At 33.1% G+C, this 15,388-nt stretch overlaps 1 protein-coding gene across 4 annotated transcripts in view; it reads right to left on the reverse strand.

Annotated features, from left to right (window-relative positions):
• Positions 1-15,388, reverse strand: part of LOC126743052 (serine/threonine-protein kinase tricornered) — a 221,520-nt gene that overhangs the window by 156,358 nt on the left and 49,774 nt on the right. Inside the window, exon 2 of one of the 4 annotated variants that reach the window (XM_050449996.1) lies at positions 8,094-8,266. The exons of 1 other annotated variant lie outside the window; for it this stretch is intronic. In XM_050449996.1, coding sequence (XP_050305953.1) covers positions 8,094-8,214 — 121 coding nt within the window. In that variant the 5' untranslated portion in view covers positions 8,215-8,266. Of the gene's footprint in view, positions 1-8,093; positions 8,335-15,388 lie in introns of those variants that run through there. 2 more of the 4 variants (XM_050449980.1, XM_050449988.1) reach the window with 2 other exon arrangements.

A 15,388-nucleotide genomic window follows, 5' to 3' on the forward strand; every position in this document is an offset into this window, starting at 1 on the left:
GTAAGTCAAGCTATATCTATAAAAGAAACTTTTTAAAATATAATTACTTATTCCCCTTGACTTATAAACCCACGCATATTTTTGGATAAAAGGTGCGTAATATCGACAATGTGAACGAAATTTTTCCATGCTTTAATGAGCTGCTAGTGGGCAGTGACCCGGGCCAAAAACTATTAATGGAATGTTCTATAAACGATCCAAATAAACGTACGGGGTGACTCAAGCGAAGTGAAATTTATAAAAATCATATACAGGTCTGTTTGAATAATACCAAGCGAAGTTCAAGTTTTTGCAAGTTGTCTTATTTGGGTTTTTCGGCTTTTGCTAACACATTCCAAGAAATTTGGGGGGTCACATACCATATGTTCGTGAATAGTTTTTAAGATATGCGCAATTAAATATCTGAAAAAAATTAATAATTAATAACTTTCAGAGGCTGTAGAGTCAAAAGTATTTAATATAGAAAAAAGTAGTTTTTACTCTTCTGATTTAACCTTTCCGGGGCAACGTCCTGGCATATCTTGCACTAAAGTCAAATGTTAAAAATATTTGACGGATGACCAGCATTTTGATTTTTTTATTTAGTGCAATATTTATTTACAAATAGAACTTAATGATTCAAAATAGGAAGTAAAAACTGATTCTCTTTATATTAATACTCTTTAGTTTAGGGTCCATAACATCCAAAAATTTTGAGAACTGTTCTTGCGAAGTTTTTTTTAATAGATATGTTTTTTTTAAATTCAATCCGTAGCATGGCTAATCAAATGTTCGACCTCAGCTAAAAGTATCAAATATTATATACAAGTCTGTTGTAATAATATTAAGTCAAAGCTCAATTAACCAAAGCTAAAAAAAATTACATCAAAATTTTTGGATTTGTTAATCGGATTTTTTGACTCTTGATTACATATTCAGATTCTACATAAAACTCCAAGAAATTTGAGCTGTTCAGTTTCGTCCAAAGGACCGTTTATGTATTACTCAAAACGCACTTTTTGGGAATTTTAACCCTTAGAACATTGAAAGGCTAGAATTAGCATTGCCGTGGAACTATGGGCAGTTTGTTTGCTTGCAACATCTCTAATGCAATTATGCCAAATGCTTATGTAGAAATGGCAAAAAATAATACTAAATATACGATAAGATATATAAGATAGATAGATATATAGATATATAGATATATAATATATAATATGATAAGATACTCTATAAAGAAGTCAACATTAATAATAATAATAAAATAATATCTTTATTCAGCAAATTTTACAATAATGCCTATTCGCTTACAAAGGCGAAGATTAGCTACAGACTACTTTTAAACTCTTAACTTCTTACTTTTAAACCTTCATTAAAAAAAACTAAAAAATAAGTTAATTAATTCATTAACTAAATAATAATTGCAACTATACTTATACCTTATAGTTTACTAGAAGGACAACAACCAACTTCCATACTAGCAGTCCCCCAATAAACAATAAACAATAAACAAGATTCCTCATCCCATTGATTCTTCCAAAAATTAATTTCTAAAATTTCTTTTAAATGTATACAAACTGTCATTAAACATAGGATTTTGAATATTATAAAAAAGAACAATATTTTACGTAAAAGAACGGATAAACAGAGCAGTTGAATGGTAGTGAGGGTATTATGTCTAATATTTCGACCGTGTACTCGATTTCTAGGTAAAAGTTTTTCATACAGACATTTGGGGCTTCGGGTGTTATATAAACGGTATAGAAATGTAAACAATAAAAACTTAAATAAATACAATACTTTGAGCCATTTTAAATTATAAATGCCTTGAGAGGCATGATCAAACCTTAAATTAAATATAAATAAATCGGCAACAGGAGTTTTGAACACCTTGTAGACGGTACTGTGCCTGTTGATGTAATCAAGGAAAATAAACTATCAAACAATATTGAATAATGGATAAAACAAAAGCTTCAGAGTTTCTTAAGTTTTTTCCTAGTCTTATAATTTAAAATTAATTTGTTAGCATGAAGCATACGCATTCTCAAATAGCACCTTTTTAGCAGAAAACTGATATGTTCTCTAAACCGCAAAGAGCTATCTAAATCTCAATCCAAGAACCTTCATATTATCAGAAAAAGAAATTGATGTGTTATTCAGTTGAATTTTAACTGATGAAAAAATATTTTTACGAGCATTATTTATTTGAAAATAGTATCATTTTAGTTTTGGCTGGATTAATGACTAAGTTATGCTCCTTTGAGTAGATTGAAATTGAATTAAGTTCAGCATTTAAATTATATTCAACTAAATTATCGTTGGGATCGAAGTAGTGGAGAACCTGCGTATCGTCGGCATACTGGTGAATTTCTGATAAATTTAAAACCTTTGGTAGGTCTGACGTGTAAACAAGAAATAAAAGAGGCCCAAGAATAGATCCTTGAGGTACCCCTGATACTATATGTATACTATATGTTTTGACTCAGAACAGTTGGCATGTATGCGTACTCTTTGTGTACGATTCCACAGATATATTTTAAAAAAAGGTAAAACTTTATCGTTGCACCCATAATAAAGTCAGGTAAGTAGCAAGCTGTATATAGACCACTCTTTCCAGGACTTTACAAATTACACTCAATAAACTGACTGGACGTAAATCTTGTGAATTTAGGAATGGAAATGATAGTCGACTCCCTCCATGCTTTAGGGAAATAACCCGTTAACAAACATCTACATGGTGTTTCAGAACTATAGGATCAAACTTCTGGGGGTTGTTCAGTGCAACAGAAGAATCCATTTGAGAATACGAACCCATGTCCGGAAATGCGTCACTACGCCGTGATTTTTACTACGTTAATTTTTAAACATTTATTGCTAATGGAAAACTTTACCAATCAATAATTGGCGGATATACATTTGGCATACGGAGCAACAAACTGCAATGCACGAGCAGCATCGCGGTTCTATCATGAACGTTATCCCGAACGACAGCATCCTGGATACAAAAAGTTTATTGCGGTTCATCGGCGGCTCGCTGAGACAGGCATGTTTAAGACCAAGATGCATGTTACTGGTGTTGCTCGAGCCGTAAGAACGGTCGAAGCACCATCAAATAGCACACGTGACGTCGCTAAGAATATGAATACGAGTAACGCTTCTGTCTGGCGGGTACTACACGAGCAACAACTCCATCCTTACCACTTCCAGAAAGTTCAAGGTATGACTGCAGCCGATTATCATCCTAGAGTTCAATTTTGTCGATGGCTTCTTGATCACATCATTGCACAACCAAATTTTTTACGATATGTTTTGTAGACCGATGAAGCCTCTTTCACAAGAGACGGTATTTTTAATAGTAGGAATAGCCATGTTTGGGACGAAGAAAATCCCTATGCAATTTTTCCAAGAAAACATCAGAATCGTTGGTCTGTCAACGTATGGGCAGGCATTGTTGATGATTATTTAACTGGGCCATACCTTCTACCGGAACGGTTAACAGGACCTATTTATCTACGTTTCTTGGAGGAAGTTCTCCCAGAACTCCTTGAAAATGTTCCGCACTAAACGTTAGACAGCAAATGTGGTTTCAGCATGATGGAGCGCCGGCTCACTTTGCTGTACAAGTACGCGAGTATTTGGCTCAGCGGTTTGGGCACCGTTGGATTGCCAGAGGTGGAGCAGTTTCTTGGCCTCCTAGGTCACCCGATTTAACGTCGCTCGATTTTTTCTTGTGGGGACATGTAAAGTCTTTAGTCTACGAAACTCCAGTAGAATCAGAGCTAGACTTAATTGTAGTCCGCCGAAATCATGTGCGGCGTTTAAATCGGTGTATTGAGGTTGGAGGAAGACATTTTGAACAATTGTTGTGATGGTATCATGTACAAAAGGTAAAAATAAATGCATTAGATCCTATTTAGGTAATTAATATTTTTTCTAAATTTAAACGCGTCTTAGGGCCGTAGTGGCGTAGTGACACATTTCCGGACATGGGTTCCTATACTCAAATGAATTCTACTGTTGCACCGAACAACCCCTAGAAGTTTGATCCCATAGTTCTGAAACACCCTGTATTTATTATATTAGTAATAGGGTTAATGATATTAGGTAAACACATCTTTACTATTGATAGAGTAATATTGCCCAGTCCTGCAGTATTAGATTTAATGGCGTTAATTATATTTTTCAACTTCAAGTTAAATGAATGTAGATAACGTCCCTATATTAGAGAAAAAGGCAACGATATCCACGATTACACCGCCACAAGTAATCTTTACCAGTGACATCGTCAAAAAATATTTACATGATAAATATTTATTATTAATAGGTTATGCTTTAAATTATAAACAATATTACCGTTTATGAACACTTTATGCGTTTTTTAATGTACATCATTAGAGTAAAGTTACTTATCTAATAAAAGGCATTTTTATAGAAATGAAATATTTTATCATTATTATACATTTGTTAATAAGTTTCTATTATTCTACGTTTATGACGACGGTTGTCCCTTGATACGACGTTATGACAATATCGATATTTACTTGTGAAAGGATCGGCCTAAACCGCTCTTTTCCCATGGAGCGGCACAAACGGCACAAAAAATTAGATGAAAATTTCCTCTTTTGAAAATGTGTGTAAACTTGACAACAAATAATCGATGAATATGTTTGTAAACAAAATACCCCCCTTGCCCCTGTGCACATGTTGAACTCAAACAAAGTTGTTGTTTACTAATTCTAGCCTTTCAATGTTCTAAGTTTTAACCCCTCTGCCCCTCCTCGTAATGTATAACAACTGATTGACCCGCTCACCCACCCTGGTGCGTTACTTTTTGCTTTGTGCGATTTTATTTTCGAAATAGCTTCAGAGCCACCAGTATCTACTAGCTCTAGATCGAACCTTTGATTCGTGACTTTGCCACCCAGATATTCCCGAATGGTCTCCGCTGTAGATACCTGACGCACCAATTAAAAAAAACTGATTAATTGCTTCCGGATTTTTTAAGCTGTCCGGTAGGTTTGAAGTAGAATTGCTCTTTGCTTTACTATAAATATTAAAATTGTCCAAACCATTCCAGTAGCGCCTTCTTATTCCTATGTTTGTGAAAAAAAAAATATATAGGCATTCTTTTCATTTAAGCAAGAGTATGCGTAGAACACTGTACCTTATCATCTAGTTTAACGTCATCATTATCCGTCAAACTAAACACCTCACCCCAATCTACTGCGTTAAGATCGGAATTAAAAGCAGCCCTATCTAAAATTTCTAATTGTGACAAGTTTTGGGGGAATTTTTGGAGCATTAGAGGCAAGAGTGCAATAAATAAGTTGATGGTCGGAGTGCTTATGCATATCTTATGTTCAACATTACCTATTAGTAGATTTTCATTTGACAGAATTATGACATCAAATATACTTGCTTTCTGCCTTGAAAGCCTAGTCATATCCATATATGTGCGTTATGGATATTTGTCATGCCATTTCTCGTGAACGTGGCTTCATCAATAAATAGAATCGCCCTTATAAAATCCACATTTCTATTATTCATTTTACATAACCATCTACAAAAAGCCAATTTTGCCTCGGGATCGTCGGGTAAAAGACCCTGTACTTTTTGAAGATGAAATGGGTAAAGTTGTTGACTCCGTAAAATATTGTGTTTCGATTTTCCCAATATTTCTCACCCGTTCAGCCAAAACCCTAGTACTAATATTTGGTGATTTTTCGACAATTCTTAAAATTTCTTCCTCTTGCCCTGGTTGAACCGTCTTTCCTGAAACTTCCCGTCTCCCTTAGGCGGTTAATCAAATTTAAAAAATATTTTTTTTTGGGATGAAATCGGTTTGGGAATTTCTGGGCATAGCGTCTAAACTAGCATTGGAGTCACATTTTCCTAGTTGAGAATTGACAGGTATTTACTATTTACAATAATATTTAAAACTTACCAATCATCAAAACCATATCCGCCATTTCGGAAAGGGTACATTTCTTGGTCTATGAGCCATTATGGTTTTATAAGTTGTAAGAAAACACACCAAATACAAATATGTAATTAAAAAATGTAGATTTATTTCAGGAGTAATTGAGAAGCTTGTTAAGAGCGTCAGAAGCGTTTAAATTTGTCACTTTGACAGTACGTAAAAAGTTACTGGTGCCCGAGGTCAGCCAATTCGTTTAGAAAGATGTATCTAGATTTTAAAATTAAGATATCTAATAAACGGATTACACATACAAGAAAAGATTGGATAATTAGAATTTTTTACTAGAACTTTATTATACAGGGGTACAAAAAAGTTTTGGTATTTTTAACACATGCAATATACCGTTGGTGGCGCCCTCTGCAAGGTATTGCGAATCCGTGAACGGATTTCAATTTCTCGTTCCAAAAAAGCCCCTCACACCAAATTTTAATTTAATATCTTATGAAATGCTCGAATTACTTCATTAAAACGATTTTATATTTCTGATTTTGACACCCTGTATATTGAATACTGAGCGCCCAATTAAAAAATGGCATAACGAAAGTCGCATTATTTTGGTCCACCCTAGATGTGGCCGGCGGATTGGCCTCCCTTTTCCGGATGTGGTCCATATAAAATATATATATTTTTTTTAAATAAGTGAAATTTTTTAATATAGTGTTAAAATTGGGTATTTTAAAATTAAACTTACGTGAGTATTGACAATGCAATTCATTCAGCGAGCTCCACCATGTATACAGCAAGAGATTGAGAGTACCATGAAACAAAAATGTTTACGATTTACTGTACAGGGTGTCCCAAATTCGAGAGTGACCATTGGAATCTCGGAAACCGTAAGAGTTACAGGGTCGGTTAAATGGAGGCAAAGTTGCGCAATTTGGAGCTTAATAAAATGACGTTTAAAAAATTTTAAAATTCCGCATACTTCCGGAGTTATCCGAAAAAAATCGAAAATTGTCAAAATCGTTTTTACCTTCTACCGAGTTTATTTACAACATGACGCAAAAAAAAATCCGACGTTTAGTTTTTTTTCTTGATCATCATCAACATTATTTTTTCTTATGGGCGCCATATTGGATTTTCTCATTTTTAAAAAGTATTTTGAATTGCCTTTAAAAGGAGGTATCGCACTTGCATGTCCGATTACTCTTTCTAGTACTTCCCATAAGAACTCCATGAGTGCAAGAGAGAAAGATATATCAATGGGATAAATTGATTTTATATAAACTGAAGCTATAAATTACTCTGTATTTGATATAGTTTTTTTTCTAAACCAATTCAATGAAAATGTATCAATTGAATACAGGGTATTTCATAACTTTGGTTCATATATAAAACAGAGTTGATGAATTTCGCAGATAAACTTGTTAACAAATCCCATTGATATAATCCCATTGAGTTCTTATGGGAAGTACTAGAAGGAGTAATCGGACATGCAAGTGCGATACCTCATTTTAAAGGCAATTAATTAGAAATATTGCTTAAAAATATTAATGCAAATGCTCCTCTCAATCTCTGCTTATATTATTATTTATGTTTAAGGTATAGATTTTCAAGGATGTCAGATAATTCTCGGGCGGTTAAGAAACTTTTAAACGAATACAGGGTGTTTATAAAATATACGTTTATTAAATATATTAAATTACCTTAGGATATTTTACAATAGGAGGTTCCAAATTCATCCAGTCCTTACCTGCAGACACCAGGATTTAATGCGAGCAATTTTTAAGCAAATCCGGGCACATTTTAATTAAAACTAATTTATTCGACGAGATAGTGTTTTTTCTAATTAGTCAACTAACGCTATTTATATGCAAAAAAAAATTTCGCAACAAACTAATTAGCGGCCCAAGTAATTTGCCTGCTCCAAATAAAAAAATAATAATTTCGCCAATTTTCGCGCCCATTAAACACATTTTTGTTACGAAATTTCTTTTTTTATGCGGGCGCGTAACGTAAGAAAGTTTTTTTCGTTACGGTTTAGTGCTCATCCCCTTCATTTTTTAATGGATTGCAGATTACCACATAAGATTACTAACAAGATAACCATTTTCAGATGTCACCTTTACGTCCGGATACCTTTTGACCACCATACGGCACGCACAAATAGTTAAAAAAAATACATTATTCTTACCTAAACCATTTTTATTCACAGGTTGTGGTCCAAACTTGGAAATCCATCGTAAGAATCTACAGGCACTTTGGGCACTCGCGGTCGTACGACAAGAGTTCGGGGATGGGGTGGACTGAAGCATTAGGCCTCCGCCCCCCGCAGAGTCCGTCCCCGGGGATAACGGTCTGTATCGGCTGTAGGGCGACATAGAGTTCAAATTGTATGCATGCAGAAGTACATTTTCCAATTTTATAATCTGGGGGGTAGATGGCGTATTAGTGAGTTGGTTTGCTTGAGGAAAAGTCTGAAGACTTTAAAAAGTATATTTTGTCACTGGACGATATTCATCTAAAGTGGCTGATAACGACGTTATATTAAAGCGGATACCCCATATATTTTTAGATGTGTGAAATTAAAAGAAATTTTAAGTCAGGTAGAACAGTTTTCGAAATATTAGCAGTTAAATATTTGGACTTTTACAAGTTACACATCCAACATTACTTAATATAGAGAAACTGTTTTTTTTTTTAATTCACCTGCCAAATGTCAAAAGACTACCGTAAAGTAGGGCTACTTTGTGACACTACAGCCTACTTTGTGACATTGCCACTTTTAACTAAAATTAATTTTTTTACCAGGTCGCTAAAAACGATAGAACGATTTAAATTTCATATAACAATAGTGTACCGGGTGCGCCATCTAGGTCAATATGACAAAAGCCGGTAGCAAAACATCGCTCTTCATACCAGAGCAGAGTTGAAAATTAGGCAAACAGATGTTTTTCGATTTGTGTGTAAACTTTCTATTGAGCGCAAAAAACCGTGAAAGATTTTTTAACTAAGGTAAGTTTATATTAAAGTATAATATGTTTGCTTGTTTTACAGTAAAAATTGTATACTTTCGAGTTTTTTTTAATTTGTTTTTTCTATTTTTACGAAAAAAGTATAAAACGAGGAGCGACTTTGTGACAAAAAAAATGTCACAAAGTAGCCCCTTACCTGTTAAACAAAGACCAAAAAAATTTTTTTCTTTTAGATACTATGCCAAGGGCGTACAAAAAATAATTGGCTGCCGCAGCTACAAAAACTATACAGAAGAAACGTTACCTGAAGCTCTTAATGATATAAAAAATAAACGAATATCATTACGCGGTGCTGCGGAAAAATATGGTATACATCGAAATACTTCATGGCTGAAAATTAAAGAACGGCACAAAAACAGGCCTGGACAACAAAAAGTATTTACCAACCAAGAAGAAGATGCCTTTGCCGCCCATATTATCACTCTGTCAACTTTTGGTTTTCCCGTAAGCACATTTGATCTAAGATGTATATAGTTAAATCGTATATAGAACTTTAAGGCAAAAAAGTTAAGCCTTTTAAAAACAATATGCCAGGACCTGATTGGGTCCTGGCATATTGCTTTGCATATTGCAAGTCCTTTATGAAGCGACAACCGCAGCTTTCACAGAGAATCGCGCAGAATATTACACATGCTAGGGCTGCCACTGATGAAGAAACTGTAAAAAATTTCTTTGATAATTTGGAGGCTGAGTTAGAAGGTATTCCTGCAGAAAATATATGGAATTATGACGAAACAAACCTTGTTGACGACCCAGGCTAGACAAAAATAATAACCAAAAGGGAAACAAAGTACCCTGAGCGAATCAGAAACTCTTCCAAAGCCTGTACTTCTCTAATGGTATGCGGGAATGCCGAGGGTCAATTAGCTCCACTTTATATTAATTATAAATCTCAAAAATTATGGAATACATGGATTGAAAATGGACCCACAAACGCGCGTTATAATAGAACGGCTTCGGGATGGTTTGACTACCAAGTTTTTGAGGATTGGTTTTTAAATCTTATGCTGCCAATATTAAAACGGCAAGAAGGAGATAATCTTAGCTCGCATTTAAATCAGCAGGTCATTCAAGCATGTGAAGCTAATAATATTCGCTTTACACCTTTACCTCCTAATACAACGCATCTACTCCAACCACTTGACGTGGCCTTTTTCCGCCCAATGAAGGAAAAATGGCGCAAAATTTTAAAGGAGTGGAAGGCAAGCTACTACGGCAGCAGAGTCCCTTCCATACCAAAGGATGAATTTCCAAGCCTTTTAAAAAAGCTGATGAGTCAGTTAGAAGAAAGAGGACCTGATAGTCTAAGATCTGGTTTTAGAAAGACAGGCATTTATCCTTTAGATCGAAACGAGGTCATGGACCGTTAATGCACTCGTATTGTAACAGCAGATATACCGAAATAGCTGAGGTTGTGGGTAATAGTTTTATTCAACACCTTACGGTGGAGGAGGCAGTTAGGAGGAGTTAGTAAGGACTGACGCAACCAAAGGGAGGCAGATCAAAAGAAGAAAGCGCCTAAACGTTCCACTAGGTAAAAGTATAGGTAGTAGTGATTTTAACATCCCATCTGCTCCCATTTCTGCTGAGAATACGCAAAACAACGATGACCCTCAACCTAGACTCTCCGGCATCCAATAAAAGAAACGCCAGATAGTTCCAGTGAAAATCAGGACCAAATTAAATACATGGAAAGTGATGACAGTCCATGGGATGAACATTTTTCCAGTGATGAAGATGAACGGGTACTTGAAGAAAGAACTGTAGCCCAAAAAGCAGAAAAGTCAGAGGGAAAGTACGTCGTTGTTAAATTTGAAGGAAAGTATTTGCCAGATCAAGTTACGACCGTATACAGCATAGGAGCGACAGTAAATGTGATGGAACGTGTTGGAAAGCAGTGGAAGTGGCCTCAAAAGAAAGACGAGATATTTTATAGAAATTAGGAAATTATTATAGGCATAAATGCCCCAATTCAACGTGGAAGAAGAGCGTTATTTGACATTCCAGAGTTAAGTGATTTTGTTGTGTAATCACAGGTGTATCATATATTATTTACCACCAGTTTTATTACCTAGTTTTCTTTTGTTTAAAGTTACCGATTAATAAACATTTTGTTAATATTTTGTATAAGAGCATTTAGACATGTAAAATAAAAGTTATTTTGTAATTATTTATGTGTTTTTATCTATCAAATATCCTTATTTAAAATTTTAATATTATATATTTTTTGTATATAAATAGAGCATGGGGTGACTTTGTGACACTTTATTTTGTTTTTTTCTCAAATTCTACTTCACATGTCGAGTTGTTATCGATTTGAATCAAGAAAGAACAAATATGAAACGATAAGTTGATATATCTAAAATAATATTATTTACAAGTTTACATGATTTATCATCAAAAAACCTAAAAAATTGTCACAAAGTAGCCCCACTTTACGGTAGTTTTACAGTTGATATTAGTGCAAAGCTACAACTAAATTACACTTGGGAAGTTAAAACAAAGTGGGAACCATTTTTTCTATGTTAAATAGTCTTAAGTAAAATCTGTATTGTTGTGACGAATTCATAATGAGTTACTTATTTTATTGGGTATTACGTCACTTATAGCAAAAATTAATTTAGAAAATACGATCTCACACGCTTAAAAATTAACGATACCTTTCGTTATATTTAATATAATTTAAGTTCAATAAGTTTTAAATATAATAATTTACTTGAGGTATAATAGATTTTTTTACATACCTATGAGCTGAGATTTAATCTATTAATCTCTGAGCTCGTTTCTTCTTTTCAATATCCTACCTAACTTTGTTATGAATATTAAATTAATTTGAACCAACGTTTCGGTAGTTATATCTACTACAGTGTTATCAAGGTAAATAAAGTTAAATTAAATTAAATTAAAAATATGAACAAAATATACTTATCTTTTCAATCTCTCGTTTACACTCCTTTCAAAACTCCTTCCTAACTCGACAATACTTAAAATACTTTTTTTATATAAGGGGTGTGACCTTAATGTAATTTAATGATAGAAAATATATGAATATCATGTATTTTAAATTATTAATTAATTTTGAGAATGCCCTGTTCTACCTCTCTTTTTAGCAAAGGAATCCATGTATCATTAAAATCAACCGAACAAGTATCTAAGCATTTATCTTCATTTAACATTATAAATGCACATTCCTTTAATTTACGTAATTTTGAAATTTGTTTCTTTGCTAAAATTGAGGAAGAATTCCAGTTTATTCTATGGTTATTGTGGAATGCATGTTGTGTAATTTTGGATTTTTGAAAATCATTGTTTTTTATGTAAGATTTATGTTCATTATTTCTTTTTTCATTGAAGGGTTTAGTTTTTGTTAACAAATATCGTAATGTGTTTTGCGATTAAAAAATAGTTCTTATGTTAAATTTTTTAGCAATTCTTTTTATCTTGTCAGAAAAACCTGGAATAAATGATAAAATAAGATTTGTCGTAAAAATTGGCTCATTCAATTTTATACGTAGATTATCAAACTCTTTATTAAAATAATTTTTCAAAAATTCTTTGGGATAATTATTTTGTACTAAAATATTTTTAATAAAATCTTTTTCAGTTGTTTAAATATTGATTATTACAAATAATGTTTGCACGATCATATAAACTTTTTACCACTCCTCTTTTTACCATTACTGGATGATTAGAATTAAAATTAAGATATCTATTAGTATGAGTAGGTTTACGGGAAATTCTAGTTTCAAAATTTTGTAATTTTTTTTTCATTAAAATATCAAGAAAAGGAAGCTGACCCTCAGCCTCTTTTCAAGAGTAAATTTTATAGTAGATTCTTTGGAGTTAATGTAATTTAAAAAATTTATAAGATGTATTTCGTTATGGTGATATATTGAAAAAATGTCATCAATATATCGCCACGATATTTTAGATTTTTTATCAAAGTTTTCCATAAATATATTACTGAAAATTGGTGAAAGAGGAGAACCCACGGCCTAAAGTTTTATTGATAAAATTCATTATTGTATTAGAATAAGTCTATTTTCTTCTTCTTTTTGAGCGTGTGAGATAGTATTTTCTAAATTGATTTTTGCTATAAGTGACGTAATACCCAATAATATTAGTAGTAACTCATTAAATAGTCTTGGCTCTATAACCTATAAGAGTCAAAAAATTTTAAATTTTCACTCAATACATCTCGAAAATACATTATCGGACAAAAGTAGAGCAACAAAGTTCAATTTTATTCATGTTTGAAAAAAAAATTATTGGGTTGTTATTTTTCGCTAAGCTTAATGTCACACTATCCTTACACTGAAAGTAATATTACAGTACATTTTGGTGTACTTTTAATCATTTTAAGAACGGTAAATATTAATGATTATAAAAATTGATAAGAATGGGGGCGACAAAAGTAGAGCAACACATTGTATTTAACAGTATTTTATTTTACTTTAGTTCAACAAAAAATATTTAACACATTTAACAACAAAAACAATTGAAAGTAATACATTAGTAATTGTTAGAATATCCATTATTATTAATTACTTGCTGACAACGGCGCGGCATTGAAGCAATCAACTTCTGAATGACATTTTCGGGAAGACTTGTCCAAACTTCATTAATTTTATTTATTAAGGATTGTTTATTTGGAAACATTTGGGTACGAATACGACATTCTACTTCTTCCCAGAGATTCTCAATGGGGTTAAGATCTGGGGATTGTGCTGGCCACTGTAAAACACGAACATTATTTTCCCGAAACCACTGTTGAACAACTTGCGAAGAATGTTTTGGATTGTTGTCCTGTTGAAAAATAAAACGCAATGGCATTTCCATTCTGCATAAGGAAGCATAACATTCTGCATGATATCCCTATAAACAAATCGGTCCATCATATTATTGATAAAGTGCATAGGGCCTACCCCATTTCATGAAAAACAACCCCATAAAAATACAGTACCTTTACCATGCTTAATTGTAGGTGTTACGTATTTAGAATTAAACCTTGTATTGATTGGTCGCCTCACACGCCTCATTCCATCAGAATTGAATATTTTGTAGCGCGTTTCATCACTGAATAGAACATTTTTCCAGTCATTGGCGGTCCAGTTTAAATGCCGGCGTGCAAATGCCAACCTTGCTGCTCTATTTCTTATCGAAACTAACAGCTTTTTAGCTGGACGTCTACTAAATAACTTTGCGTCTACTAACCTTCTTTGTACTGTTCATATACCAACCGTAATTTCTGGAATTTCGGCAATAGTTCGAGGTGCGGACTTCCAAGGATCATTTTGGGAAATCCTTTTGATGCGTCTGTCAGTCATTACTGATGTTTTCCTTGGCCTTCCCGATTTTGGCAACTTCTCTAAATGTCCCCTCTTATTATACGATGATATTATTTTGGACACAGTGTACCAGGGTAACTCAAACTGTCTTGAAATATCGGCTTGTTTGTTACCTTCCATGAATCCATTCACAACTCTTTGCTTCAAGTCTTTTGAAATTGGAATTCCTCTCGGCTTGATTAATCTTACACAGAAATGTTCAAAAAAACATAAAAATCACCTTACACAATTATTTTATCCCTTTACTTTTCCTAAAACCCTTCTTTTGAACAAATTATTTGAATGTTGCTTTACTTTTGACGCGTTACTATGAAGCATTTAAACTTAAAGGTCAAAATAAAATCATTTGTTTTGATTGCGAAAATTTTTGTTGACATTGATAATCATAGCCTACTTTGTAGTTTTAAAACTTAGTGGATTTGTATACATTATCAGGCATTTATAATTTTAAAATCGGTATTTGCAAATATTTCTGAAAGTGTTGCTCTACTTTTGTCCGATAGTGTATATAAATACGTGCTGTCAATTTGAAAAGGTACTACCCTCCATATTTCTGCCCCTGTATAAAATTTAAAAATTTTCAAAACCACGTCAAATGTATTTTTGAGAAGGACATTTTTTAGGTGAGTTTTCAATAAAATTGCAGCAGCCTTCTGACGGAAGCGGACACAACCGCTAAAATCTTAAATTGAAAGGGGAGTCGAATGGTACCTCATTTTAAAGGTCTTTTAAATACCTTTTCAAAGATACCACATACTTCATCTTTTGGTTAATACTTTATAAGAGACAAATTAAAACCATAAATATATTTATTTTTTTAAGTAACAACTTTTATAATGAAATAGAACATAAAAAAGTAATAGAAGGTAACTTAATTTATAAGATGTTCAAAATGTTGTCCATTCTTTTTTAAGCATTAATAAAGTCTGCTCTCAAGCTTCTTTTTTTCTCCATTCCTTCTTTTTTTCTTTTAAATCTTCCAAATTACTAGGTTGTGTTTTAAAAACAATCGATTTTAAATGCCCTTATAAAAAATCTAAAGGTGATAAATCGGGTGATTGTGGTGGCCATTTAATTGCTCCCCGTCGAGCCAGGAAATCTATCAT

The sequence above is a fragment of the Anthonomus grandis genome, chromosome 1 (assembly GCF_022605725.1).
Source record: "Anthonomus grandis grandis chromosome 1, icAntGran1.3, whole genome shotgun sequence".
Lineage (NCBI taxonomy): Eukaryota > Metazoa > Arthropoda > Insecta > Coleoptera > Curculionidae > Anthonomus > Anthonomus grandis.